Raw genomic sequence first — 22348 nt, forward strand, 5'->3', positions numbered from 1 at the left:
ATTGCACGCCTTCATTGAACTCTAGCCATACAACTTCCCACGCGTACTTCACTTCACCACACGTCGCTCGTCAAGCCTCCGAGTACAACTAGCGCTAATACACATACACAAAGTCCTCATTCAACCAGTCCGTTAGGTCTTTGAATGCGTTGTCCTCCGTCACAGCAGTTTGCACCGGTCCTTCTAGTTTGTCGCCCTCGGCCGCCCCAACAGCTTGCATCGAGTGATCTACGATTTTGGCGCTCTTGCCCATTGATACTCGCTGTCTCTCATGCTTCTTGTTGAGGAAGAAAAGATAGGCCATATTCGATCTAGGTCGGTGAGCAGAGGATCATAGCGGTTGAGACCGAAGACTTACATGCATAGCACAACCAAGACACAGAACATCGCAAGGCTGCAAACTATCATCAGTATTGTTGGTCCGTAAAGATGAGTACCGGGGATCAGTTTACTTAGACCGCAAGCCTCGTCGATACAAAGGCGCGTCTGTAGTGGTGTACAAGTTCGAGCCCAGGACCTGTTCTCCAAAATCAGCATAGAGGCCACGTAGTGGACTCAAGTGCAAAACCTACGTTACCGGCGCATTGGCCCACCAGGACAATTCCATTCACTATCTTCTTCTTCGTCTCACCGGCTGTATTTGCTGCTGACCAAGAATAGATCAGGGGGGCTGTATCTCTTGTCAGATTGCATCGTGCGCACAACAAGACGATTAACATACTGATCCCGGGGTAGACAGACACCTGAAAGCCAGTTAGTGTATATTCTAGTCCAATGAAGCCGCTGCAACTCACAATGTAGTATCCTGCGAGCAACGCTCCATTATGTTGGCCATCATGGGGAATGACCAGCAACATAACGCAGCCTGCAATAGCAGGCAAGCATAGCAGCGCAATCACGGGGCCTTTCATCATGAGAAAAGTCGCCAGCCAAGCTCCACCCATCGTTGCGACCAGTTGAACTGCACCGAATGGGATATTGAACAGAATCGTTTGGAACTGATTGAACCCAAAGGCCTCGATTATCAATGGACCAAATGTCGAGATACCGCCACTAGGAATCCTTTGGAAGGGTAAGATTGGTCATCCGAGCCTCAGGGAATGGGGGGGATTGTCTTACGAGATTGAAAAGGTGAACGCAAACCAAAAGTAAGACTTGAGGTCAAGACAAGCCTCCTTGACATGTTCCCACTTCCACACGTGGGTTTCGAGCCCTTGCTGGTTCATGCGGAGTCGTTCGATAGTCAGTAGTTTGTCCTCTTCCCTCAGAAACTTCGATTGGACGGGTGAGTCGGGCATCGCGTAGAATATGACCACGGAGAAGACGATTGTCAGGAGACCAAAGAACAAGAAGATGATCTGATAGGGTTCGAACACCGAAGAATTGATATGCCCAAGCCCATAAGTGATGAGGCTTCCGAACTGGCCGCAGCCCGTGTGTTAGACAAGGAAAGACGCGTTTTGGAAGTAAGTGCTAACCATGTAGACCACGCCATTCATGGCATACCATGAACCCAGTCGCACGGGCTGTTCGATACGCCGATACCACATCTGGGTGATAGCGATAAAAGCAGGAGCTATGTTGTGACTGGGTTAGTCCCAGTCTCGTTGACAAAAAGAAAAAGAAAAAAAAAAAAACCTGCGCGAAGGATCAGTACTCACGAACGCCGGCTTCGAACAGTCCCAAGAACATCCGGCAGACCAACAGCCCAGCAAAGTTATTCGCCGGGGTCATGCACGTCAACGACACGCCCCAGAGAAAGGTGGTGACGGCCAAGAACTTACCCAGCGGCACCTTGACGAGGATATAGGCCACAAACGGCTGAGCGACAAGCTGCACCAGGTAGACCACCGCCCCCAGCCAGGAATACATCTGTCCATGCAGGTGGGCTTTCTCGACGAGACCGAAGACGGACGCATATGAAAGGGTGGACTTGTCAAGCTGCTGTAAGAAGTAGATGCCCAAGAGAATAGGCAGCAATCGCATATCAATCTTCCGAAGCACACGAGCATTGTTTTCGGGCGTCAGAACAGTGGATTGGCCTGCTTCTACCAACAGACCCAGGGCTTTGTCCACTTCTGGCTCCGTCGGACGATCCTCTGTCTGAAGGGGGGCGGCCTCAACAGACTCGATCTGTTCATCTTGTGCACGTTTTCCATGGTCGACCTCTCCGAGATGGGTCATCTTGTCTTCAGTAGTGAGTCTTGCTTGGTGAGGGTCTGTGGTTATACAGCCCTAGATAAGATCGAGACAATAAGTGCAGCCACACTCTAGACCGGACAAATTCTTGTATTGCAGACCGTCGAGCGAGCGGAATATCAGGGACGCAGACCAACAAAATACACTGCCCCAAGAGAGGGGTGTGGTCCCCTTTTTTACTCTCTCTCTCCCTCTCTCTCATGGTGTACGTGCAGCACGGGATGGACAGGGGCTCGACAACCCCCGTGGGGAGGAGTCCTCAACCCCAGCCCCGGACAAGTTATTCCCAGAACCGACGCGGGGACGAATCAAAACGTGTCTGGAGACTGCTTGACAGCATCGCAAGTGCCGCGTTCACGTGAGAGCACTTTAACCCGGGCTAGCATGACGGTGGAGATGGTGGGGGCATGAGGGCTTTCGGACAAAAACCGACGTAAGCATCTGGTAGACGAGCCTGCAGTGATCGTGCCATGGCCCAACAGTGGCGCAAAGTGGGCAGATGCTTGACGCTGGAAAGTTCTCTAGCTTCGGGGATCGGTACGAAAGGCCGACGATTGTAGACGAGGGGACATGCCTTTGAGGAATAAATGAGGGGTGGATGTGGGGGAAAAGAATGTGGGGGTCGGAGATGACGGCCGAAATCCGTGCATACCTTGATAGTCTATACAACCCAATCTTTGCGTTTGCAGTATCATGCCCAGACCGGAAGAAGATCACTCAGTCACTCAAATAGAACCCTCTGTGCACCATGCCGAGCCGAAAGAAATCAATCGATTACTTCCTATACTTCGCAACCGCGAAACACAAGCATCCAACTTCCCCCATATCACCACACCACCCGAGCCGAATGCGAAATAACCATGCCGCAGAAGGAATGCTGTCCCAAACGCTACGAGGCCATCTCTGCAGATGCGCAGGAGTCGCCGGGCATATCTCTCCGTTCTACGTCCGAGAACCGTCAATTCGAGTTCTCCTTCGAGCCCGTCCGTGAAAACCTATTCCGAGTCACCTTCACGTCCCCAGACCACCCTCTACCTCCGTATCCCAGCGTCACCAGGCCGGCCACCGACCTCAAGGACACCCACATCTCGACGATGAGCGGTGCTCAGAGCAGAACGTTCCAGGTCGGGGACGTCACGGCATCCGTCGAGTGGGCCAACTCGCCAGTGGTGTCACTGTCGTGGAAGGGGCAGCCGAGCCAGAACCAGCCACTGTACCGGGATCTGCCGTTGCGCTCGTACGTCGCAGACGGGGCAGGCATCGCACACTACACGGAGCACGACCGCGACGCTCTGCATGTGGGACTCGGGGAAAAGCGCGCCCCGCTGGACCTCAGCGGGCGCCATTTCATCCTGTCCGCCACCGACAGCTTCGGATACGACATCTACCACACAGACCCGCTCTACAAGCACATTCCGCTGCTGATCAAGGCGACCCCGCAGGGCTGCGTAGCCATCTTCTCGACCACGCACGGCCGAGGCACCTGGTCCGTGGGCTCGGAGGTCGACGGCCTCTGGGGCCACTTCAAGGTCTACCGCCAGGATTACGGCGGGCTGGAGCAGTACCTCATCATCGGGCGGACGTTGAAGGACGTGGTGCGATCTTACGCCGAGCTCGTCGGGTTCCCCCTCCTGGTGCCCCGCTGGGCCTATGGGTATATCTCCGGCGGTTACAAGTACACCATGATGGACGAGCCCCCGGCCCACCAGGCGCTCATGAACTTCGCCGACAAGTTGCGCGAGCACGGGATCCCGTGCTCCGCTCACCAGATGAGCTCCGGCTATTCCATCGCGGAGACGGAGCCCAAGGTCCGCAACGTCTTCACCTGGAACAAGCACCGCTTCCCCAACCCCGAGGAGTGGATCGCCAAGTACCATGCGCGAGGCATCCGTCTTCTGACGAACATCAAGCCCTTCCTCTTGGCGTCGCACCCGGACTTCCAGAAGCTGGTGGACGCGGATGGGTTCTTCAAGGATCCAACCACCAGCGAGCCGGGTTGGATGAGACTCTGGAGCGCAGGAGGCGCGACGGGGGGTGACGGATGCCACATCGATTTCACCTGCGCCGCGGCGTTCCGGTGGTGGTACGAGGGCGTTCAGAGCCTCAAGCATGCGGGGATCGATGGCATGTGGAATGATAACAATGAGTATACGCTCCCCAACGACGACTGGCAACTGGCCGGCGACGAACCCACCGTGGTCATCGCCGACGCCGACGCCAACGCCACTGCGAGGAAGACTCCGAACTCCGTCGGCCTCTGGGGCCGGGCAGTCCACACGGAGCTCATGGGCAAAGCCTCGCATGATGCTCTGCTGGATCTGGAACCCAACCAGCGACCCTTCGTTCTCACCCGGAGCGCCACGGCGGGAACCATGCGGTACGCCGCCAGCACCTGGAGCGGAGACAACGTCACCAGCTGGGAAAGCATGAAAGGCGCGAACGCACTGTCGCTGAGTGCGGGGATCTCTCTGCTGCAATGCAGCGGTCATGATATCGGTGGTTTCGAAGGTAAGACCTTGCCCCCTCTCGCTCAGCAAAACCCATACATCTAACCCCCTCCTCACCAGGCCCGCAACCCTCCCCCGAACTCCTCCTCCGATGGATACAACTAGGCATCCACTCGCCGCGCTTCGCAATCAACTGCTTCAAGACCAGCCCCGGCAACAGTTCCATCGGCGAAGTCATCGAACCGTGGATGTACCCCGAGATCACGCCGCTGGTGCGCGACGCGATCAAGCGCCGCTACGAGATGCTGCCGTACATCTACTCGTTGGGAATAGAGAGCCACCGGACGGCCTCGCCGCCCCAGCGCTGGATCGGCTGGGGCTACGAGTCCGACCCGGAGGTGTGGACGAAGCCCCTGAAAGCCGGCGACGAGCAGTTCTGGTTCGGGAACACGATCCTGGTCGGCGGCGTCTACCAGCCCGGCGTGAGCGTCGCCCGGATCTACCTGCCCCGTAAGGCTGGTGCAAACGACCACGGCTACGTCAACCTCAACGCACCCTACAACCACCTCGCCGCAGGACAATGGGCCTCCATCCCGTCCGAATGGCGCACGAGCATCCCCTTGCTCGCGCGCGTCGGCGGCGCGATCCCCGTGGGCAAGGCGGTGCAGACGCGCGTGCCGGGCGACGAGACCGCGGCGTCGCGGGCCGTCGAGGAGGTCGACGACTACCGCGGCGTGGAGATCTTTCCCCCACCGGCGGCGGCGGCGGCGTCCCACGGGCAGGTCTTCGTCAACTCTTGGTACGAGGATGATGGGATCTCGGTCCGGCCGCGCATCGCCCGGTATACGGTCCGGTATCGCGCCACGCGGGAGACGGTCGTTGTGGGGTTTGCGCGCGACGACGAGGAGGCGGGCGGGTTTGTCCCGGCATGGAGGGATTTGGATATTATCCTGCACTGCGGGGATGTGAGGTGTGTTGTGGCGGAGGATGGAAGGAGTACGGTGGTGTTCAAGGGGAAGGATAGCCGGGGCCGCGTGGTTTATACCTTCAAGAATTAAGCGAGAACTGGAATGGAAAGGGAAAGGATGGGGCCACACCAAGTCCTTGACTTGAGATATCATCAGAGTTGGAAGGGGCTCATGTATATCTGGATAAATTAGATGAGATGTCAATGACAAATGCTGAAAGCTTATGGTGTGCACACTTACAACTCTGGAATAGATGGCTGTCATCCATGTTGGTTTGGCAACTAACATTGAGAGTGGTGTTCTGTCCATCGATTCACTTAGACAAGATGTTCTAAGAAAGACACAGGTAGGAATACTCAACAACTCGGCCCATCAATGATGGGGCAAATCTACAATGGTTAACTTATTTACTATCCAGCCTGGCCCAAATGGCAGCTCCCAGTTGTCCGAACAATAATACACTATATACAGTTCGCCACAATTCAATCGGAAATAAAGACGATTCAAACGTAAAGGTAGGTCCTCGGGCTCCAGCGCGCATCTGTTCGCTCGGCTTGCTCGGCTCCAATTCCACCCGCGCATGCAACAATAATATATCATCAACGAAGGTGGGAATGATTATCTCTCAATGCTAGAAACTTGTGTCCTGTATTAGCGCCATACCATAGCCCATGGCGCTTGACCTGATTTTCAATGTAGAGGTCATATACAACATGTCTGATCATGCAGCTCTACTCTTGTCCGAAACCCAATGTCTCTTCCACAGCAATGGACATCTTGTGTTCCAGAGCTTCGTGTGTCTTGTACGGAGGTAGATCCAGACGGTTGAAGCTGGGAAAGTTAGCTAGCTGCTTAAGATGAAAGAAGTCAGGGGGCATACCAAGTGTGCGACTTGGGCAATGCGTTGGGATCGCCCGATTTCTCGATAGTGAACCGGCGAGGCCCGTCCGAGCCTTGCAGATCTTTGAATCCGTTGACCGGAATACGCGAGGTACCAGTGGTGAACTGCAGGAGACGAGACTTTTGTTCGGCATCCCACGTGCGGACAATCTTCCAGAAATTCTGGATGACTTCGTCCTGCTCCTGGTAGCCGCGGTAATCGGTGTGTTTCTTCCAGTCGTCAACATCGATATCCGCAATGCCACCAATCAACAATTCCAACTCGCGCTCGTCAAACACGTTGACCAGATCGGCCGGAATCAGCTCGTTGAACCCAGACATGAAGGCATTGAACTGCTCCTCCACCCGCTTCACAATCTTCCACTCCGTCACCAATCTATGACCGTCAGCGAAGTCCACCAGCTTACAAGCACGAGCAACTTACTCAACATATTCATGCTTGTTCTCGTTCGTCACCGGAATGTCGCGACCGCCCGGCTTCAGGTCAACAGTGGTACGCTCGCCGAACTTCTCGTCATCAACCGCGAACGTCAACTCCAAAACACCGTCGATGTCGTTCTCTCTGTTATGCGTTAGACGGAATACTCAAAACCCTCCATTCAAGGCACTTACAGAGTCCATGTCAAGTTACGGTGCAAGTCCTCATCAACACCCTCCATGTCCTGGAGCGAGACCTTCTTTCGCAGCATCATCTTATAGAAGGCGCCAATGAAGAAGGAATCCAAAAATCGACGATGGAAGATGGCCAAGCCGACAACTCGTCCGATGAACTTGAAGTAGTTCAGGTGCTCCGGGTTCACTCCAGAGTGAGGATTAATTTGAAGGGTATAATTATCGTGCGCGGAATACTCGAAAAGACAATAGAACGGGTTAAACATTTCGTGAGAAAGAAGGAAGAAGAATTCACTGTAATTGTCAGATCCGTCACGACTCTTAAGAGAAGACATGGGCAGACTTACCGTGAGAGACCACCATAATCCAAACCATCTTCGCCGTCGAACTTGATCATCAAGCGCTTCTTGAGATCGGAAGCGCTCTGCCGCATGATCTCGGCGTATGAGTCCTCGAAGATGTTGTTACGTCGGACCTTGACGTGGCACTGTCCAGACATGATACGCAATGCCGGTTGAGACCGGAAGTAGATCAGCTTGCGTCTGAAGTCACGCTTGTACTGCGGTACGCCCTGATCCAGAGAGGAAGGCAAACGGGGGTCATCCCAGGTGGTCGTCTTGGTGTTGTGATCCACGAAGTACACTCGGGCTGTATTCGTCAATCGCATCTCCCATCCGCTGGGCAGCGGACCCAATTGCGACACCGGCTGCTGCTGAATCGTGGTATTGGTGCCGTTGGAATTCTGCCCGTACATGCGAATGTACTGTTGACGCCGAGGATCCACCCAAGTCGTAGTGCGGGTGTTGTGGTCCACGAAGTATGGCCGGCCCTCAGGTGTATTGCGCTGCTCCCATCCGGGTGGGAGCTCACCAGTGCCTGCAGTGGTAGCTCCCGTCGCCATCATAGAAACTGCATTGGCGCTGCCTCCTGCTGGAGGTGTTTGAGCCTGCGGCGGCGCCGGCTGCTGTTGGCCCTCAGCCAGGTTCGGAGAATTTGCACCCGTGCGGTCTTCGGGCAGCATTCGACTCTGATGGGCGCGACGCTCCAGTTGCATGTTGGCTTCGCGCTGCGTACGCTGCGTGTGTTCGTTGTAGTTCGATGATGGCCGAGTCCAAGTCGTGGTCCGTGTGTTGTGGTCAACGTAGTAGGTCCGCCCCAGATTATCTTCTCGGCGCTCCCAGCCCGCTGGCAACCGGCCCTGACTGTCTTCAAACGAGCTCAGGTTGGTGCGAGAGCCTTGCTGACCATTGGCTGGTGCAGCCGGGGCGCCATTGGGCGGCGGAGCAATGATGCTGGTCGGTCGGGTGGTCGAGGGAACACGCTGAGGGTTCAGAGACGCAGTAGAAGCGGCGGCGGACGAATCGACCGGGGCGGGACCGACCGGAGGGTGCGGTGAAGATACTTGCGGGACAAGTCCACTGGGTGTCGATGGCTGAGCATGTGTACGATGCAAGCCATTAGCCTGGTTAGGGATGGGGGTGGTGAGGTTGGTGGACAGATTGATGATAAGCTTTCCATGAACGACCAGATTGTCGTTGGATTTCTTGAGGTCGCGGGTGAGCATTTCTGTTGCAGGCAAGGCAGATGCCTTGCGTTAGCCGCGGAGATTCAGCATGATAAGAACATAGCGACTCACCATCACCACCCATCTGTAAATCGATCACGTCGCCAATCCGTACATTGATAACACCAAGGAATCCCTGATCCTTCTTCTTGAACTTTTTCTGGTCGAAGATCTGGATTGCGAGAATACTGTCCTCATTGACTCGTCTGCAGAAAATCCCGCCGTCAGATTCCGAGACCAGCAGTTGCACCACGCGGGGCTCCTTACAGATCAAACATCTCATTCCAGTAAGGGTTCAGCGTCTTCTTGATTACCGACGTCGTGTGGGTTTGCTCGCCCCCAACGGTGGCCACCGCAAAAGGATCGGGGAATCCTGCGATACGTCAGCCCCAGAATGCATGGCTTGATGAGATCTCCTTGCGGAACTTACGGAAGACATCACGCTTGTATAGACCGTCCGCGGCGATAACTGTAGAATCACGCTCTCCGTCAGTCTCCATCCATCCGTAGGCGCCATCCTCGACAGTCGAGAAAGGGGCATGGGCTTCTTACTTGTGACCCGAAGATTTGGCTGACTGCAGAAAGTATCTCTATTAGCATCCATTCGAATCCGGATTATGCACGCATGACACTTTCGTGAAGGAAAATGATCGTGCCCGCTTTAAGCAAGGGAGGGAAGGGAGGGGGGGGATGAGGGGTTGGGACGAGGGGGAAAGAGGGGAGGGACGCTTGCACATACGCAGGCAGATTGGAACCCATCCTGAACTGAACCGATCAGTGCAGGCGATAAAGTGCCTTTGGGTGCAAAAAAAGCCGATCCGGGCAAGCCTCAAAGGGTGATTCGCGGTGTGCGCATCCACCGCTGTCGACAGGCACGGACCCCAACAGCAGCAGTCGAGTAACGGTGGTGATCGTGATAGTAGGCAGGAAAAGTCGGTGGGCGGGGGTGGTTGGAAGGGCGTTGGGACTGGTCAACTCAATGGGAAGAGAGGGGAAGATCCGGAAGCGATTCGAAGGCGAATAAATTGGACGAGGGAAAAGTGGTGGATAGGCGGCGATAAGAGGCGATTTCAAGGAGAGGGAAAAGAGAGAAAGAGTGAGCGCGAGCACTAAGGCTTGACGATGGAGGCGCGCGGACTTCTATGGGGCTGAGCAGGGCAGTCCTGACGTTGCGCCTTCGGAACCAATCACGACCGAGCGAGGGGTTCAACCAGGAGGAGCAACTGGAGGAGGACTCGGAAGAAGTACTACTACTAGGTAGGCAAGGTAACAAAGTAGTAGTAAGAATGCTCATAAAAGAAGGGAAAGGTAGTGACAGCCTGAAGTCAAACAATACCAGATAGTAGTCAGCTCTTCCGTGAGAATCCTACCTCCCCAGAGGATTCGTGGGAAGAGAGTGTGGTAGTGGTGTGGTTGGTGGTTGTGGTCGTGGTCGTGGCAAAGGAAAGGAGGGGAAGTGCAGTGGTGGTGGTGGTAGGAGGAGGAAGAGGGAGGAGGGACGGAGTACAGTAGTAAGAGAGAGAGAGAGAGGAAAGAGGAGTAAGTCAGCCATGGATAAGCTACGGAGTTCACTACAAACTACCTTACACTTCTTGACACCAACATCACCACACTCACTCTTGAGATTGATATTCTACCCATTCTAGACCAATAACCTATGAACCGAGCATTATTCTCATGATTCATTCCCATCAGAGTCAGAACCACATCCCTTAGGGCTGCAAATATCCCCCCCAAAAACATCATCAGCTGAGTTTTGCTCCCGGGAAAACATGGGAAAGTAATGAAGTAATCAGCGCCCTACTGAGATAGTAACAATTGGTACCCTTTCATTATTCGTTGCATTATTTCCCAACACCAAACCAGGGGAGGATAACAGATTAGATTTTCAGTCGCATCATGGGGAGGTTGCACTGGAACGAAACCTAGGCGATGGAATAAATAGAACAATACTTGGTTTTCCAGCCAATCACCCGGCTTCAAAAGGACTGTGATGGCCTGCTTAACAAGGCAACAAGATTATTTCCAGATTGCAATTCACTCATAGTTGTCTTTCTCCGGTCTTACATCTTCCGGGCTCTATTGACCGAAGAGAAGAAGGAAAACACCCCGAATAAGTTATTGAACACATAACCCCCCCTTGACCGTGCCAGATCTTCTCCCTCATTACGACTCTTCTTTGATGGTGGGGACCCAATGAACGTCGCAATTCCGGTTGCTCTGCTCCGCTTCCTTAGACAAACTCGTCAGCATCGCCGTCTAGACTGGCTGAAGTACCGTCCGTGCCGGTCCTTACCCGGATTGGAGGCCATAAGGCCACAAGTTCAGGGTTATCATGCGCAAACATGATATCGTAATTAATTAGCTCGTGGCTAAACAGCTGTGACGCAATCCCTCATCTCCCTGTTCATCCTGTTCATTAGTCAGTACTACGGACCGAGACCAGGTGACAACCATGGATTTCTTCGATGAAGAAGCTGTCAAGAAGACTGGTTTTCAGGTGCAGATTCCTATTGCGGTGGATTTTTCTTTGAGAATCGTAGTTTCATGACCGTCCTGGTCCTTTTGAGGAGGGGTTTAGCAGGCAATTCCTGCTCGTAAAGCAATTCTCTGTAGCTAGATGATATCACAGGTATTCCGCCCATCTAACCCAGTCCGAGATTGCCAGAAAGGTTATCATACAAACGTCCATTCCAGTAGGTTGACTCCAAAGACAATTAGAAAATAAAGAAGTTTCTCCCTTTATTCAGAGAGACGCGCACACGTGCATCAGAGCGACCACGACCATCATGGTCAACCCGGACGTCTTGGTAGCGCTGGGGCTTCGTGCGATGACCTCTGTTCCTTGCGCAGACGAATACCACCCCGTATACACTGAACTGGGGCTTGACGTTTCTCTAGTAAGGCGCATAGCCCCGACCCCGGCCACGATAACCGCCGCGATAACCGCCGCGAGGCGCGAAACCTCCGCGGTAGCCCCGACCGCCACGGAAGCCACCCCGTCCGCGTCCTCGGGTCATACCCGGCAAGTTGGTACGCTTGGGAACGACCTACCGCATCAGAGTATTCAGTCAGTATCGATGGTGAAAGGGGGGAGTTTGATTGCAAGAGGAAGCACCTTCAGGTTCCGGCCGCGGAAGACACTCTCGTTCAGTACAAGGGCCTGGGCTACCAGACTGGGCTCTGCAAATTCAACATAGGCATATCTGTAGTCGTCAGAAGTCAGCCAATCTTGTAACACGACCGAATTCAATGCGCTGCAACATACCCCTTGGGCTGCCCGGTGAACTTATCCAACAGGATGGTGACCCGGTTTATCGAGCCACAGCTCTGAAAGTGTGCTTGGATTTCCTCGGGGGAAGCACCATAATCCACATTGCCAACGAAGATACTCCGGGCATCAATCTCTTCTTTGTCCTCACGTAGGCTCTCCGACTGCTGATCGAGCGTGGCTTGCATCTCGCGCAGCTTGGCCGCCTCAGATTCCATCTCGGCTACCCGCTTCTTCATCGCCGCAATTTCCTCCTGTTATGGACAAGAATACTCGGGTTAGAACGAATGTCATAGTTGCGAATGTGTGAATCAAATGAGGGCAGCGGTCGGGAGCCAGCGCTCAGAATCCCAGCAAGCAGCTTCAAGCCAAAAAGGACGGTTTTTACCTCATCGTCACCTGCTTCCTCAGGCTGCTCCAGGTGCTCATCTTCAATCTTGTGTTCTTCTGTCGCCATGTTGAATAGGGGGGTGTGGATTTCGATTGTCCGTTCGAGTCCGTTTACACCACGGGGTCGCAAAGTGAAAGCTCGAGCGGGCACCGATAGCTTTCCCGCCGGGTTGGGGCTGGTCAAGTGAGCTGCGGGTAGGAAATTGCTGGAAAAATACAAGATCCGATAAGATAGGAGCGATATGCAACTCCCAGAATTGGGTGTGTAGCGGTCGGTGGAGAGAAGGACCAAGGCAAAAGCTGATTCAATGGAAGACTGGAAGTGGAGGAAAGTGAACGTGATGCCTGCGTTTGATTGTCCCCGAACTTACTGCCTGCTCTTTCCGGCTTAGCTCTTTGTCAACTGGAACATCCGCCGCCGACTCGGTCGTCAATAGTCGAGTATTGGATTGCGGCATGCGAAATGCTTTCGATCCTCACCCTATTGCTGATCGTTGACTACTACTACCTAGTAGGCACAGGCATCAATATTGAGTGGATTAATAGGACCAATAGAATTGAAGACTATGCTGAGAAAATTCCCTCACACCAGCCACTTCTTCTAAATCCAGTATCTCTAGCGTTGAGAAATACCCGATCACAGTGATACACTACAGCGAGACTAAGTACTTGCAAAGACGAAGCCAACAGCCTGTCAGCCATCATCTGGGCAACTCTAGAGGAATTGAAATTGCGAGATCAAACGAGACTCGGCCACATTGAGGCCACATGATGCGACACTACGATCCCCAAGCAAGCCGCAGTTTAACCATATCTAGCCAGTACTCGATCCTGATCTCTGGTTCGAATGCGCTCAGCAGCCTGGTTGCGAAACAATTCGTGTATAGGCACTCGAGCTTTGGGGCTGTCGGGGCAGGAAAGGAGCGACCAACAAGGAGGAAGTCATTATCGTGTCAGATCTATGGTTATGTACAAGAAAAATAGATAGGAGCGTCAACTCATGAAGATGCGATGTTGTTCTTGCGGTAGGATACTTTCTCCACGGCAACCGTCTCAGCCCCGTTGGCATCCGTCTTCAACTGGTAAACATAAAGCACGAGCACATCACCTTGGATCTACCGCGATTATTAGCATCAGGTCGTCTCAGCCGTCTGTGGCAGCTCTGCAACTCACATCCATCAAGCAGAAGCTGGGTGTGGGCTCATCTCCCTCGGCCCAGTATCCTGTGCTCATCGCACCCGTGGCACTGCCGGGGTTAATGAAGAATCGGCCTTCCAGCTCGAAAGCCTCGAATCGATGGGTACCGCCCCACAGCAGAATATCCACGTCCATCTGACGAGCGGCGATCAAGAGAGCATCCGCATCTCCTGGGGGGATGATTGTATGGCCATGCGTAAATCCGATGCGCAGGCTGCCGTGGGTCACGACCTTCGAGAGAGGGAGATTGGGGGAATCGACATCGAAATCTCCTTTAACCAGTTGTAGGTCAGGCGCCACCTGCCGGAGGAATTCAAATGTGTTGCGATCGGTCAAGTTGCCGAGACAGAGAATCTGGCCGATCTTGCCCGGCGTCAATAGTTTCTTGAACTGTGTTGCGATTGTGTCAATAGAGGGTAAGTGGCAATTGTCAGGAGGGCCATGGGTTATGGCCGAGCAGAAAGTCGCACCTTTGCGGGGAGGTCCTATATAAGAATGGGTTTGAAAGTCAGTCAACTGTTTGTTGTTGCGGGGGATGATCAACAACATACGGGAGCTCTGTCAGGGATGAACAGGTCGCCGATGACGAGGACCAGGCGCGAAGTCATTCTGAACGGTGCGGTCACGTTCACTCAAGGCCCAATTTGAGATTGAGCTATAAGTCTATGGAATATGTTCAGTAACAAACTGACGGGCGCAGATGTATGGAGTGCACAGTTGTCTGATGGAGATATCAATTAAGCTACCTAACGTAAGAGGGAGTGACGACTATCTAGGCTGGCGCCCCTATCGCTGGAGCGGCGCGGGGAAAGCTTAGGCTATTCCAACGCCGATGCCACGCGCCTGACAGCCCTATGCCCTAGAAGCAGGACCAGTTCGGACTAGTCCGAGCTGCTTACATCTATGAAGGCCGGCGTTCCTGCGTACTGGTCTGCATCTACTGGACCGCTGGGAGACATAAGAAAAGGGACTGGGAAAATGTGGGAAGAGTGAGGGAGGAATACGAGTGAGCGAGAAACGTCTTGCTCTATTATACTACACCTGCAGGACAGCCTGGAATACCACGAGTAAGAACGGCAGTTGACATCGTCATTCATCCTCAGCCGCGCAAGTATACGGAGCAAGTAGGCGGGCTCGCATAAGCCCTGCAAGCCAATAACTAATGGTTGTTCGGATATACTATCCTCATTCTTGCTCAGACACTAGTTCCATGAGTCAATGCAATGTGTCTTTAGATTCCTTCCCCAATTGTTTCCACGGCAGGGCCCGCCCGTTGGAGGCATCCGTCGCTTTACGGCCGATAGAAGGCAAGGGAAATGGGGGAAATAATGCGCCAAAGGGGGAAAGGAACCAAACCAACCACTGGGAGCTGAGAAAAATCTCCTCGATTGATCAACACACCTGGGACTTTTTTCCCCCCGTTTGTAGTTATCGTCTTACAATTGTTTCTCCTCATCCTCACATCCAATTCTACCAGTACTGAACACCATCAATACTCTTCACCCAAGCAAATCAATCCATCCGGAAAGCGAACCCGGCGATCCCCGGCCCTTTCCCCTCTTCCTCCTCCCCGACAAGCCCAGTCAACGCCTGGGTCTCCCCCCCCCCTCCATCTCACCAGCAAACCAGCAAATCCCCCTCCCCCGCGGGCTCTCCCGTAGAGAGCCGACCTTTCGGAAAACTGGCGGCCAAACGGACGCAGCAGCGCTTGAGCCTGATCTCCAGACACCTGGATCAGCGACTCCCGCTGCCTGAGCTTAATACCCCGTTCTCGACCGAGAGGAACTCCCTCGCTCCAGACGACCTCGAATATAAACCCATCGATCGCTCCGTTCCTTCTTCCATCCCTTCTTCTCCTACCACTCCATCCTCCCCCTCCTCCTCCCCCCCGCCCAAAATGTCTTCCCAAGCCCCTCACAACACCCTGCTCATTCCAGGGCCTATCGAATTCGATGATGCTGTCCTCCAGTCCATGTCTCACTATGCGTAAGTCCAACTGCCCCTCCTTCCCACGACCGCTCATCATCACTATCCGCCATTGAATCATACCTTCTCTCTACCCCTCACTAACCGCTATATGTTCTCTCCAGTGAGAGTCACGTTGCCCCCGGATTCGTCAAGACCTTCGGTGAGACCTTGTCTCTCGTGCGCAAGCTCTTCCAATCGTCCAATCCCGCCGCTCAACCCTTTGTCATCTCCGGCAGTGGTACCCTGGGCTGGGATGTTGTAGCTTCCAACCTGATCGAGAAGGGCGAGAATGCTCTGGTCCTGCACACCGGTTATTTTGCCGATTCGTTCGCCAACTGCATTGAGACCTACGGGGCTCATGCCACCCAGCTCAAGGCCCCCATTGGCGAGCGGCCCTCGTTCGAGGAGATTGAGCAAGCCCTCAAGGCGAAGCCCTACAAGATCATCACCATCACCCACGTCGACACCTCGACCGGCGTGCTGAGCGACATCAAGCGCGTGGCCGAGATCGTGCGGCGCGTCAGCCCTGAGACGCTGGTCGTCGTCGACGGTGTGTGCAGTGTCGGCTGCGAGGAGATTGCGTTCGATGAGTGGGATCTGGACGTTGTGCTGACGGCCAGCCAGAAGGCCATCGGCTGCCCTCCTGGTCTGAGCATTCTGATGCTGTCCGGCCGGGCTCTCGACACCTTCAAGGCCCGCAAGACGCCCCCCGCCTCCTATTACGCCTCCATCGGCAATTGGTTGCCCATCATGCAGAACTACGAGAACTTCAAGCCCTCTTACTTCGCCACTCCCCCCACCCAGCTCGTCCACGCCCTGCACACCACGCTGTCTCAGATCACCGCTCGCCCCATCACCGAGCGCTACGCCATTCACCGTCACGCCTCGGACCGCGTCAAGGCCGCCGTCGCCGAGCTCGGCCTGAAGCAGGTGGCCGCCACCCCGGAGAACCAGGCCCACGCCATGACCGCCATCTGGCTGCCCGAGGGCCTCGCTCCCCCGGACGTGCTGCCCGGTCTGCTGAAGCGCGGGGTGATCTTCGCAGCGGGTCTGCACAAGGAGGTTGCCACCAAGTACATCCGCTTCGGCCACATGGGCGTTAGTGTCACTGACCCCGCCCGGTCGGACATTGACAAGGCCATTGCCGCCTTGAAGGAGGCTCTGACCGAGGCCAAGCAGGCCAAGGGACTGTAAATATCCATAAGACTGTCATATATTGAACTTTAGCAAAAATACGAATAAAAAGTAGCAAAACAATTTTTAATCATCATGTTCCTTGCGGTCAGAATCCCAACAGAGTTCTTCCTCTACTACTTGGTCTCAGCACTTAACCCCACCAGTTAGTTGTACTGTAGATTGGCGCGCCCCGATCTCGGACCAGTGGTGCCCGATAAGCGCGGGCGCCCGCGATAGGGATGACCTACCGAATCAGGCAATCCTTTCCCGCCCCGGTCTCAACGACCAGGCGCAACTCAACTCAGGCTATCAGCATCCATCTCTTGTAGAATACTCAAGTAAGATACAGGAAGGGCCTGGATTGTAGCCTTAAAGAAAGAGGTGTACGCTTACCCTTTGCTCATTCCGAGAGCATCAATTCTTTGCTCGAGGGAATGGGCCTCGATCGCTCCCTGAGAGCACTGTATGTTTATGTTCCAGCACCTCGGTATCTCACAAGGTCCGCATCACGCTCCCAAGCGAAATCTGCTGTGATTTCCTTTCTCATGTGATTTTAATTTTGATGAATGCCTAGGCGGTTCACCGTGGCCTACAGAGCGTCGAACCCTACTCTCTTGATCGGGAAAAGTCCAAAAATAAGGCGGTGAGAGATTTTGAGGGATAGGAAGTGATGATGGGTACGGGAGAGCAAGAGCTATGGGTCAAGGGGGGGGGGTTATATCTATTGCGGTGCAGACCTGCTGAGTACTCTCATCGGGCGAGTGGGAAAGTGATATCAATACCTTGACGGCGAACATGGTCCAGAGAGATTAGTGTGTGACAAGGGACGAGGAAGGGATACAGGAGAGAATATATATAGTCGTTGTCAGGAGTATAGTGGAAGGGGAGGCATGGATGGGGATGCCGACCGAGATATTAATTATAAGCGACAGTCAGGAAGAGAAGGTCGAGAGACGATAGCCCATTGTATCATCCCCCCCTCATGCCTCTCTCAACTTTACAAGAGCAGAGACATGGGGATCTGATCGCCATGGGATGCATTGTGAGATTCCCGTAATAACATCAAGCTTGGACAACATTCCGGTCAGGGTTTCCCTTATTCTGTTTTCGTGTTTTCTGTGCAAAGGGGGGGGGGGGGTTATTATTATATTAAAGGCCATAAGTTACTCCGTCACTGCCACGGGTCCATCCTTCTTCTCCTTGTCAAAGCTAAGCTTCTGTTTCCCCTCTACGCAAGGCTAGGAAAGCCCGCACGTCGGTTACATACTGTAAAGCTTCTAACATGGGGACGAGGTGGAGCAACCCGTTGTCCGTCGGATCATTAATCCAGCCCTCAATGGGGATTGCGTTATCTGCGATCGAAGGTCAGTGGGGGGGAGCTGCGCCTACAATCCACAAATCCATACGCACCTTCGTGAAAAATATAACTCATAGGACTATTGTCCAGGATCATCACTTTACTCAGGTCTGGCTCAACAGAGCTGAGATCTTTAATGTACGCGCCGTTGCGAAATGTACAATGTTGCCGGTAATACCGCGCGTGGAAGTATTTCCGCTCCTGTTCCAGCCAGTCGATGACCGGATCGGCGTACTCTTGCACACTCGCAGTAAAAACCACCAGCTTGTACCATTTACACACCTTGCGCAGAAACTCGTCACAGTGAGGCCGTTTGTGGACATAGTACAAGATGGGATGTTGCGGACCAAGCGTGGTCGGAGGCCCGCCTGGAGTCAGAGCGGTCGTCATCGGCGTGGACAACTTGACTTCAACCATGTGGCCACTGGACATGCGGCCACCCTTGGCCAGGGAGTGGATGAGTGTTTCGTCGAGATCGAGGACCAGAGTCTTTTGCGGGCTTTTCGTGTTGCGTAGGTTGGCCGTGTAGGAAGGTATGCGCTGGGGAATCAGAGGCCGAGGAGGAACGGGCAAATGCGGATATCGAGTGACTCGATGGACCGACGGGGAGGTCGGGGACTTCAAGCTATCAAGATTTAGAGCGCCCTGGGATCCATTCTGCGACGCCTGTCCCAAATCCGTGCTTTGCGCACGACGCTGCCGGTTCCGCTTGAACGCCTCTTCATTATGAAGCTTGATTCGAATAGATCGCCGAGGGATGTTGTCGTCCGGTGCATGCTCGGAGCTGGAGGACTTAGACTTGACGGACCGAGAATGACTGCTGCTGAGTCCCTTGGCGCTTCGCCGATCCCCCTCCGACTCCGAAGTGCTCGAGGCAATTGATTCGCGTGATCTATGAGCTTTGGGTCGTCGTGATGTTCGTTGTTTGCCATGTGCTGGAGTCCCTCCTTTGCCCGGCGCGTCAGGACCTGATCGTTTGGAACGACCCGGAATCAGGCGGCTGATTTTGCGGAATGGAGCCAGTGGAGAGTAATGCCCATCGTCTTCGCGAAAGCAGTGGACGACAAAAAATCCAGGCGCGGCCAAGGTTGACAAAATGAACTTGATCGTCTCAGCAATCGCATCGAAGAACCGGTGCACGAACAGCCCTATGGTGCTGTTTGTGCCCAGAGAGCGATCCTTGGATAGACTTCGTAATAAGGGTGATTTCTCGTCAAGCGTGTACTCATGGTTTTCGAGGTCATCTGGCGCGCCGGGCGTCACATCGTGGCTTTTCTCATGGTGTTCGGAAGCATGGAAGTTGCTCTCACTATAGGACCGAAACTTGGCGAGATCGCCTGGTTCAATTGCCCGGGAAATCTCTCCTTGCGATCGAGATCGTTGCCGACTTCTACTGGAACTGGTAGGCTGGCCAATCACTCGGGACGATAAGATGTTCAGCGAGTTCATCTTCCGACGTGGCCCACGGGTGTCCGGGCTGGCGCAGGTGTCTAGTTATGTTGAGCGGAGGCGCCGGTCAGCACCTAGTCAAGTCACGAAGTAACTGGAGGTAGAAATGCGATGCACGAAAGAGGAAAGACATCGAGCTGCACCGACCTCAATGCGCCAGTCGACAACCCGTGCTGATAACTGTTGACGGTTGACCCCAACTGGTTTTGGGCTGGGCGAAATTGGTGGGCGATAGCCGTCGCCGTAGTCCTTGGCCTAACCGATGGGCGGATAAGCGGGATGGAGTGAGGGAGGAGGATAGAAGAAGAGCCCTCGTAATGTTTCAAGACGACTATATACAGACAGTCGAGGACGAGGGTGTGGGATTAAACGGCAAAGGGAGGGGGTTAAGGGAAAGAGAATGTGAGGAGAGTTGAGGGAGAGGCCGAGGAGGAGGAGAGAGAGAGAGAAGAGGTGGAGGAGAAGGAGGAGGAGGAGGAGGAGGAGGAGGGAAGGGCAACCAATCCATAACTTAGTTACCGTATGTATTATTTGCTTGTATGTATGGGCTGCTGCTACGGCTGCTACTACGGCTGCTACTGCGATGGTTCGTTGGGCCGAGCGGGCAAAATCTCCCTCCGTCACATCCATCCCACTCTAAGGTTGGCTCTTCCGCCTTTCACTTCCTCCTACTCTCCCCCTCCCCTCTTTCTTCTCTCCCTGCTCGGCTGCACAGTCCTCTCTACACCTACCTCGACCTCGTTCTACAGAAGGAAGTCTCTTTCTTCGGGAATTTACTCTGAGGCGACCATTTTGCGAGCTGACAGTTGTTGCGAGTGCGCTAACACTTCCCAACGAGTTTCCCTGGTATGCGACTTGTGCGACCAACCCGATGACTCCACCGTTCTGCCTCACTAATGCTGCATATAGCTCCAACACACCATTGAAGCTTGGTGACCTTCCGTCTAGATTAGACTTTGAATCGCCGGATCAGAGCCCTTGGCAGTCTAATTTCCGAACGTCAAAAACAAAATGCCTGCTACTTCGGGGCCCTTGACGCCCGGCCTGGCGTCCTTCCTCAAGACATTGAGGACCAACCCCATTGACACATCCATTGACAATCTGATCTCGTGCGTGTCATTCACCACGCGCCGGCTGGTTGCAACTGAGATCGAAGCTGTACTGACATACCCCCAGGCTCCTCAAGCGCAGACAAATCCGCCATTCTAGATCGTGTGCTACTGCGACTGCATATCTGCTGCGCGGTGTTATATCGGCCTCTAGAACAAACGATGCCAACAAGTTGATTGAGAGGGTGCAGAATGTTGGAAGACGGCTCATGGCAGCTCAGCCCCGGGAGATGGTGGTCGGCAACATCGTCAGGCGCGTGCTCGGATTGATTCGTGACGAGGCCGAAGACGACCGTGAGGGCGACTTCAACCTTAGCGAAGCTGGCTCTGAAAGCCAACCTCAAACCCCTCGTGGTCTCGACGGTATGGCATCTGCCTTGTAGCATGTCTGGTTCAAGACGAAGCCGGCACTAACGACGAAGGATTACCATAGATCCCACCGATGTTCTTTCCGCTCGCCATGACGGCTCCGACCGTGGCGCATCGAGACAACCCTTCCCTGCCCTGACCGCCGCCCCGATCTCTATGTTTAGTCTGCTTTCGCACCCCGACACCGAGAACTCCCTGCCTGGAACCCCTGTATCCGCGTCGCCCTCCGGTCGGCTATTAGGCCACGCGCCCAGCAAAGACATTCGGGCGGAAGTTCTGGACGGTATCAGCGAAATCATCGACGAATTGACGCAGGTCGACGACCAGATCGCGGCCTATGCTCTGGACCACATCCACTCCAACGAAATTATTCTCACTCACACGTCATCGACCACGGTCCAGAAATTCCTGCTGAAAGCTGCGGCCAAGCGGAAGTTCACGGTCATCCATGCCGAAGCCTTCCCCAACAACCACGAGGCGACGCACGCAACCGTCAGCGGGGCCAACCCCCACGACGACGAACTTCTGAGCACTGAATCCTTCCAGAAGCCTTTGATCGCTCTGGGCATCACCGTCATCCTCATCCCCGACTCCGCGGTATTTGCCCTGATGTCCCGTGTCAACAAGGTTATTCTAGGCACGCACTCCGTCCTGGCCAACGGTGGACTGGTCGCCTCAGCCGGTACTCGGGTCATCGCTCGCGCCGCGAAGGTGCATCAGACCCCTGTCGTTGTGGTGAGCGGTGTGTACAAGTTGAGCCCGGTCTATCCGTTTGACTTCGACTCGTTGATCGAGTACGGAGACGCCAGCAAGGTCATCAGCTATGAGGATGGCGACTTGGTGGATCAGATTGACGTGCAGAACCCGCTGTACGACTATGTTCCGGCAGAACTGATTGACCTCTACATTACGAACTTGTACGTCCCATCTCTTGTGACGGTTTCCGCACTGTTTGACTTAGTACTGACCACTTACTTCTCTTTTAGGGGAGGACATGCGCCATCTTATCTGTACCGTATTGTGTCGGATCACTACCGCAAGGAGGATATCAGTGTCTGAAGCCTGACCAATAAAGGCAGTTGCAGATAAAAAATTACAATGGCAAAAGAAAAGCGGATTTATGAACAATTGGATCTCTCATGGCCGAAGAAAGGTCACATGCCAAAATGGATATAAAAGGCGTAAGGAATTATCAATAGACAATATGAGAGACGATACCCAAGGCGTTTGGTACACAAAGGGACTCATCGAATGCGGTCTGCAGCGACCTAGTATGAGTATGATCGAGCATTTCCAAAAACTACGTCGAGAATACAGAGCTATGTAATTTCTTTTGAAAGAATTTGATATTTTGGGCCCTTCCCAAGGAAAT

General features: G+C 54.0%; 8 protein-coding genes across 8 annotated transcripts; 3 read left to right on the plus strand and 5 right to left on the minus strand.

Annotated features, from left to right (window-relative positions):
* Nucleotides 1-94: 94 nt before the first annotated feature.
* Nucleotides 95-2184, minus strand: BO72DRAFT_386009 (putative MFS transporter; the record flags this gene model as incomplete). The annotated part of the gene is made up of 9 exons (XM_040941612.1): nucleotides 95-311; nucleotides 359-394; nucleotides 453-517; nucleotides 573-670; nucleotides 722-743; nucleotides 795-1062; nucleotides 1120-1421; nucleotides 1479-1576; nucleotides 1662-2184. 9 exons carry the CDS (start codon nucleotides 2182-2184, stop codon nucleotides 95-97), a joined length of 1629 nt encoding a protein of 542 aa, XP_040797898.1.
* A 674-nt stretch (nucleotides 2185-2858) lies between these two features.
* On the plus strand, nucleotides 2859-5793 carry BO72DRAFT_436355 (putative alpha-glucosidase). The gene is made up of 2 exons (XM_040943321.1): nucleotides 2859-4707; nucleotides 4767-5793. Exons 1-2 carry the CDS (start codon nucleotides 3060-3062, stop codon nucleotides 5702-5704), a joined length of 2586 nt encoding a protein of 861 aa, XP_040797899.1. The 5' UTR covers nucleotides 2859-3059; the 3' UTR covers nucleotides 5705-5793.
* Nucleotides 5794-6345: 552 nt separating this feature from the next.
* Nucleotides 6346-9294, minus strand: BO72DRAFT_385926 (NEDD4 family E3 ubiquitin-protein ligase; the record flags this gene model as incomplete). The annotated part of the gene is made up of 9 exons (XM_040941607.1): nucleotides 6346-6445; nucleotides 6495-6890; nucleotides 6939-7076; nucleotides 7127-7420; nucleotides 7474-8692; nucleotides 8763-8896; nucleotides 8958-9063; nucleotides 9121-9159; nucleotides 9243-9294. The coding sequence occupies 9 exons, from the start codon at nucleotides 9292-9294 to the stop codon at nucleotides 6346-6348; spliced, it is 2478 nt and encodes an 825-aa protein (XP_040797900.1).
* Nucleotides 9295-11208: 1914 nt separating this feature from the next.
* Nucleotides 11209-12798, minus strand: BO72DRAFT_451212 (polyadenylate-binding protein). The gene is made up of 4 exons (XM_040945433.1): nucleotides 12350-12798; nucleotides 11959-12215; nucleotides 11809-11896; nucleotides 11209-11740 (listed from the first exon to the last, which is right to left on the minus strand). Exons 1-4 carry the CDS (start codon nucleotides 12416-12418, stop codon nucleotides 11588-11590), a joined length of 567 nt encoding a protein of 188 aa, XP_040797901.1. The 5' UTR covers nucleotides 12419-12798; the 3' UTR covers nucleotides 11209-11587.
* Nucleotides 12799-13288: 490 nt separating this feature from the next.
* On the minus strand, nucleotides 13289-14325 carry BO72DRAFT_451215 (vacuolar protein sorting-associated protein 29). The gene is made up of 4 exons (XM_040945434.1): nucleotides 14100-14325; nucleotides 14019-14033; nucleotides 13525-13938; nucleotides 13289-13466 (listed from the first exon to the last, which is right to left on the minus strand). The coding sequence occupies exons 1-4, from the start codon at nucleotides 14154-14156 to the stop codon at nucleotides 13350-13352; spliced, it is 603 nt and encodes a 200-aa protein (XP_040797902.1). The 5' UTR covers nucleotides 14157-14325; the 3' UTR covers nucleotides 13289-13349.
* Nucleotides 14326-15238: 913 nt separating this feature from the next.
* On the plus strand, nucleotides 15239-16710 carry BO72DRAFT_386121 (alanine--glyoxylate transaminase; the record flags this gene model as incomplete). Its single annotated transcript, XM_040941619.1, has 2 exons — nucleotides 15239-15534; nucleotides 15639-16710. Coding segments are annotated over 2 exons (1368 nt in total), but the record flags the coding sequence as incomplete, so codon positions are not given.
* Nucleotides 16711-17441: 731 nt separating this feature from the next.
* On the minus strand, nucleotides 17442-19498 carry nemA (Nem1-Spo7 phosphatase catalytic subunit NEM1; the record flags this gene model as incomplete). The annotated part of the gene is made up of 2 exons (XM_040949623.1): nucleotides 17442-18044; nucleotides 18103-19498. The coding sequence occupies 2 exons, from the start codon at nucleotides 19496-19498 to the stop codon at nucleotides 17902-17904; spliced, it is 1539 nt and encodes a 512-aa protein (XP_040797904.1). The 3' UTR covers nucleotides 17442-17901.
* Nucleotides 19499-20121: 623 nt separating this feature from the next.
* On the plus strand, nucleotides 20122-22330 carry BO72DRAFT_451219 (translation initiation factor eIF2B subunit beta). The gene is made up of 5 exons (XM_040945435.1): nucleotides 20122-20344; nucleotides 20408-20607; nucleotides 20675-20970; nucleotides 21041-21893; nucleotides 21963-22330. The coding sequence occupies exons 2-5, from the start codon at nucleotides 20510-20512 to the stop codon at nucleotides 22033-22035; spliced, it is 1320 nt and encodes a 439-aa protein (XP_040797905.1). The 5' UTR covers nucleotides 20122-20344; nucleotides 20408-20509; the 3' UTR covers nucleotides 22036-22330.
* Nucleotides 22331-22348: the final 18 nt, after the last annotated feature.

This window comes from Aspergillus fijiensis (genome assembly GCF_003184825.1).
Source record: "Aspergillus fijiensis CBS 313.89 unplaced genomic scaffold BO72scaffold_54, whole genome shotgun sequence".
NCBI lineage: Eukaryota > Fungi > Ascomycota > Eurotiomycetes > Eurotiales > Aspergillaceae > Aspergillus > Aspergillus fijiensis.

Coding starts and splice junctions, on each gene's coding strand:
- BO72DRAFT_436355 (XM_040943321.1), top strand. CDS start 3,060: ATGCCGCAGAAGGAATGCTGTCCCAAACGCTACGAGGCCATCTCTGCA. Junction 4,708..4,766: donor TGATATCGGTGGTTTCGAAG/GTAAGACCTTGC, acceptor CCTCCTCACCAG/GCCCGCAACCCTCCCCCGAA.
- BO72DRAFT_451212 (XM_040945433.1), bottom strand. CDS start 12,418: ATGGCGACAGAAGAACACAAGATTGAAGATGAGCACCTGGAGCAGCCT. Junction 11,897..11,958: donor TTCACCGGGCAGCCCAAGGG/GTATGTTGCAGC, acceptor TGACGACTACAG/ATATGCCTATGTTGAATTTG. Junction 11,741..11,808: donor TCCGCGGCCGGAACCTGAAG/GTGCTTCCTCTT, acceptor CTGATGCGGTAG/GTCGTTCCCAAGCGTACCAA.
- BO72DRAFT_451215 (XM_040945434.1), bottom strand. CDS start 14,156: ATGACTTCGCGCCTGGTCCTCGTCATCGGCGACCTGTTCATCCCTGAC. Junction 13,467..13,524: donor CCAGCTTCTGCTTGATGGAT/GTGAGTTGCAGA, acceptor TAATCGCGGTAG/ATCCAAGGTGATGTGCTCGT.
- BO72DRAFT_451219 (XM_040945435.1), top strand. CDS start 20,510: ATGCCTGCTACTTCGGGGCCCTTGACGCCCGGCCTGGCGTCCTTCCTC. Junction 20,971..21,040: donor AACCCCTCGTGGTCTCGACG/GTATGGCATCTG, acceptor GGATTACCATAG/ATCCCACCGATGTTCTTTCC. Junction 21,894..21,962: donor GACCTCTACATTACGAACTT/GTACGTCCCATC, acceptor CTTCTCTTTTAG/GGGAGGACATGCGCCATCTT.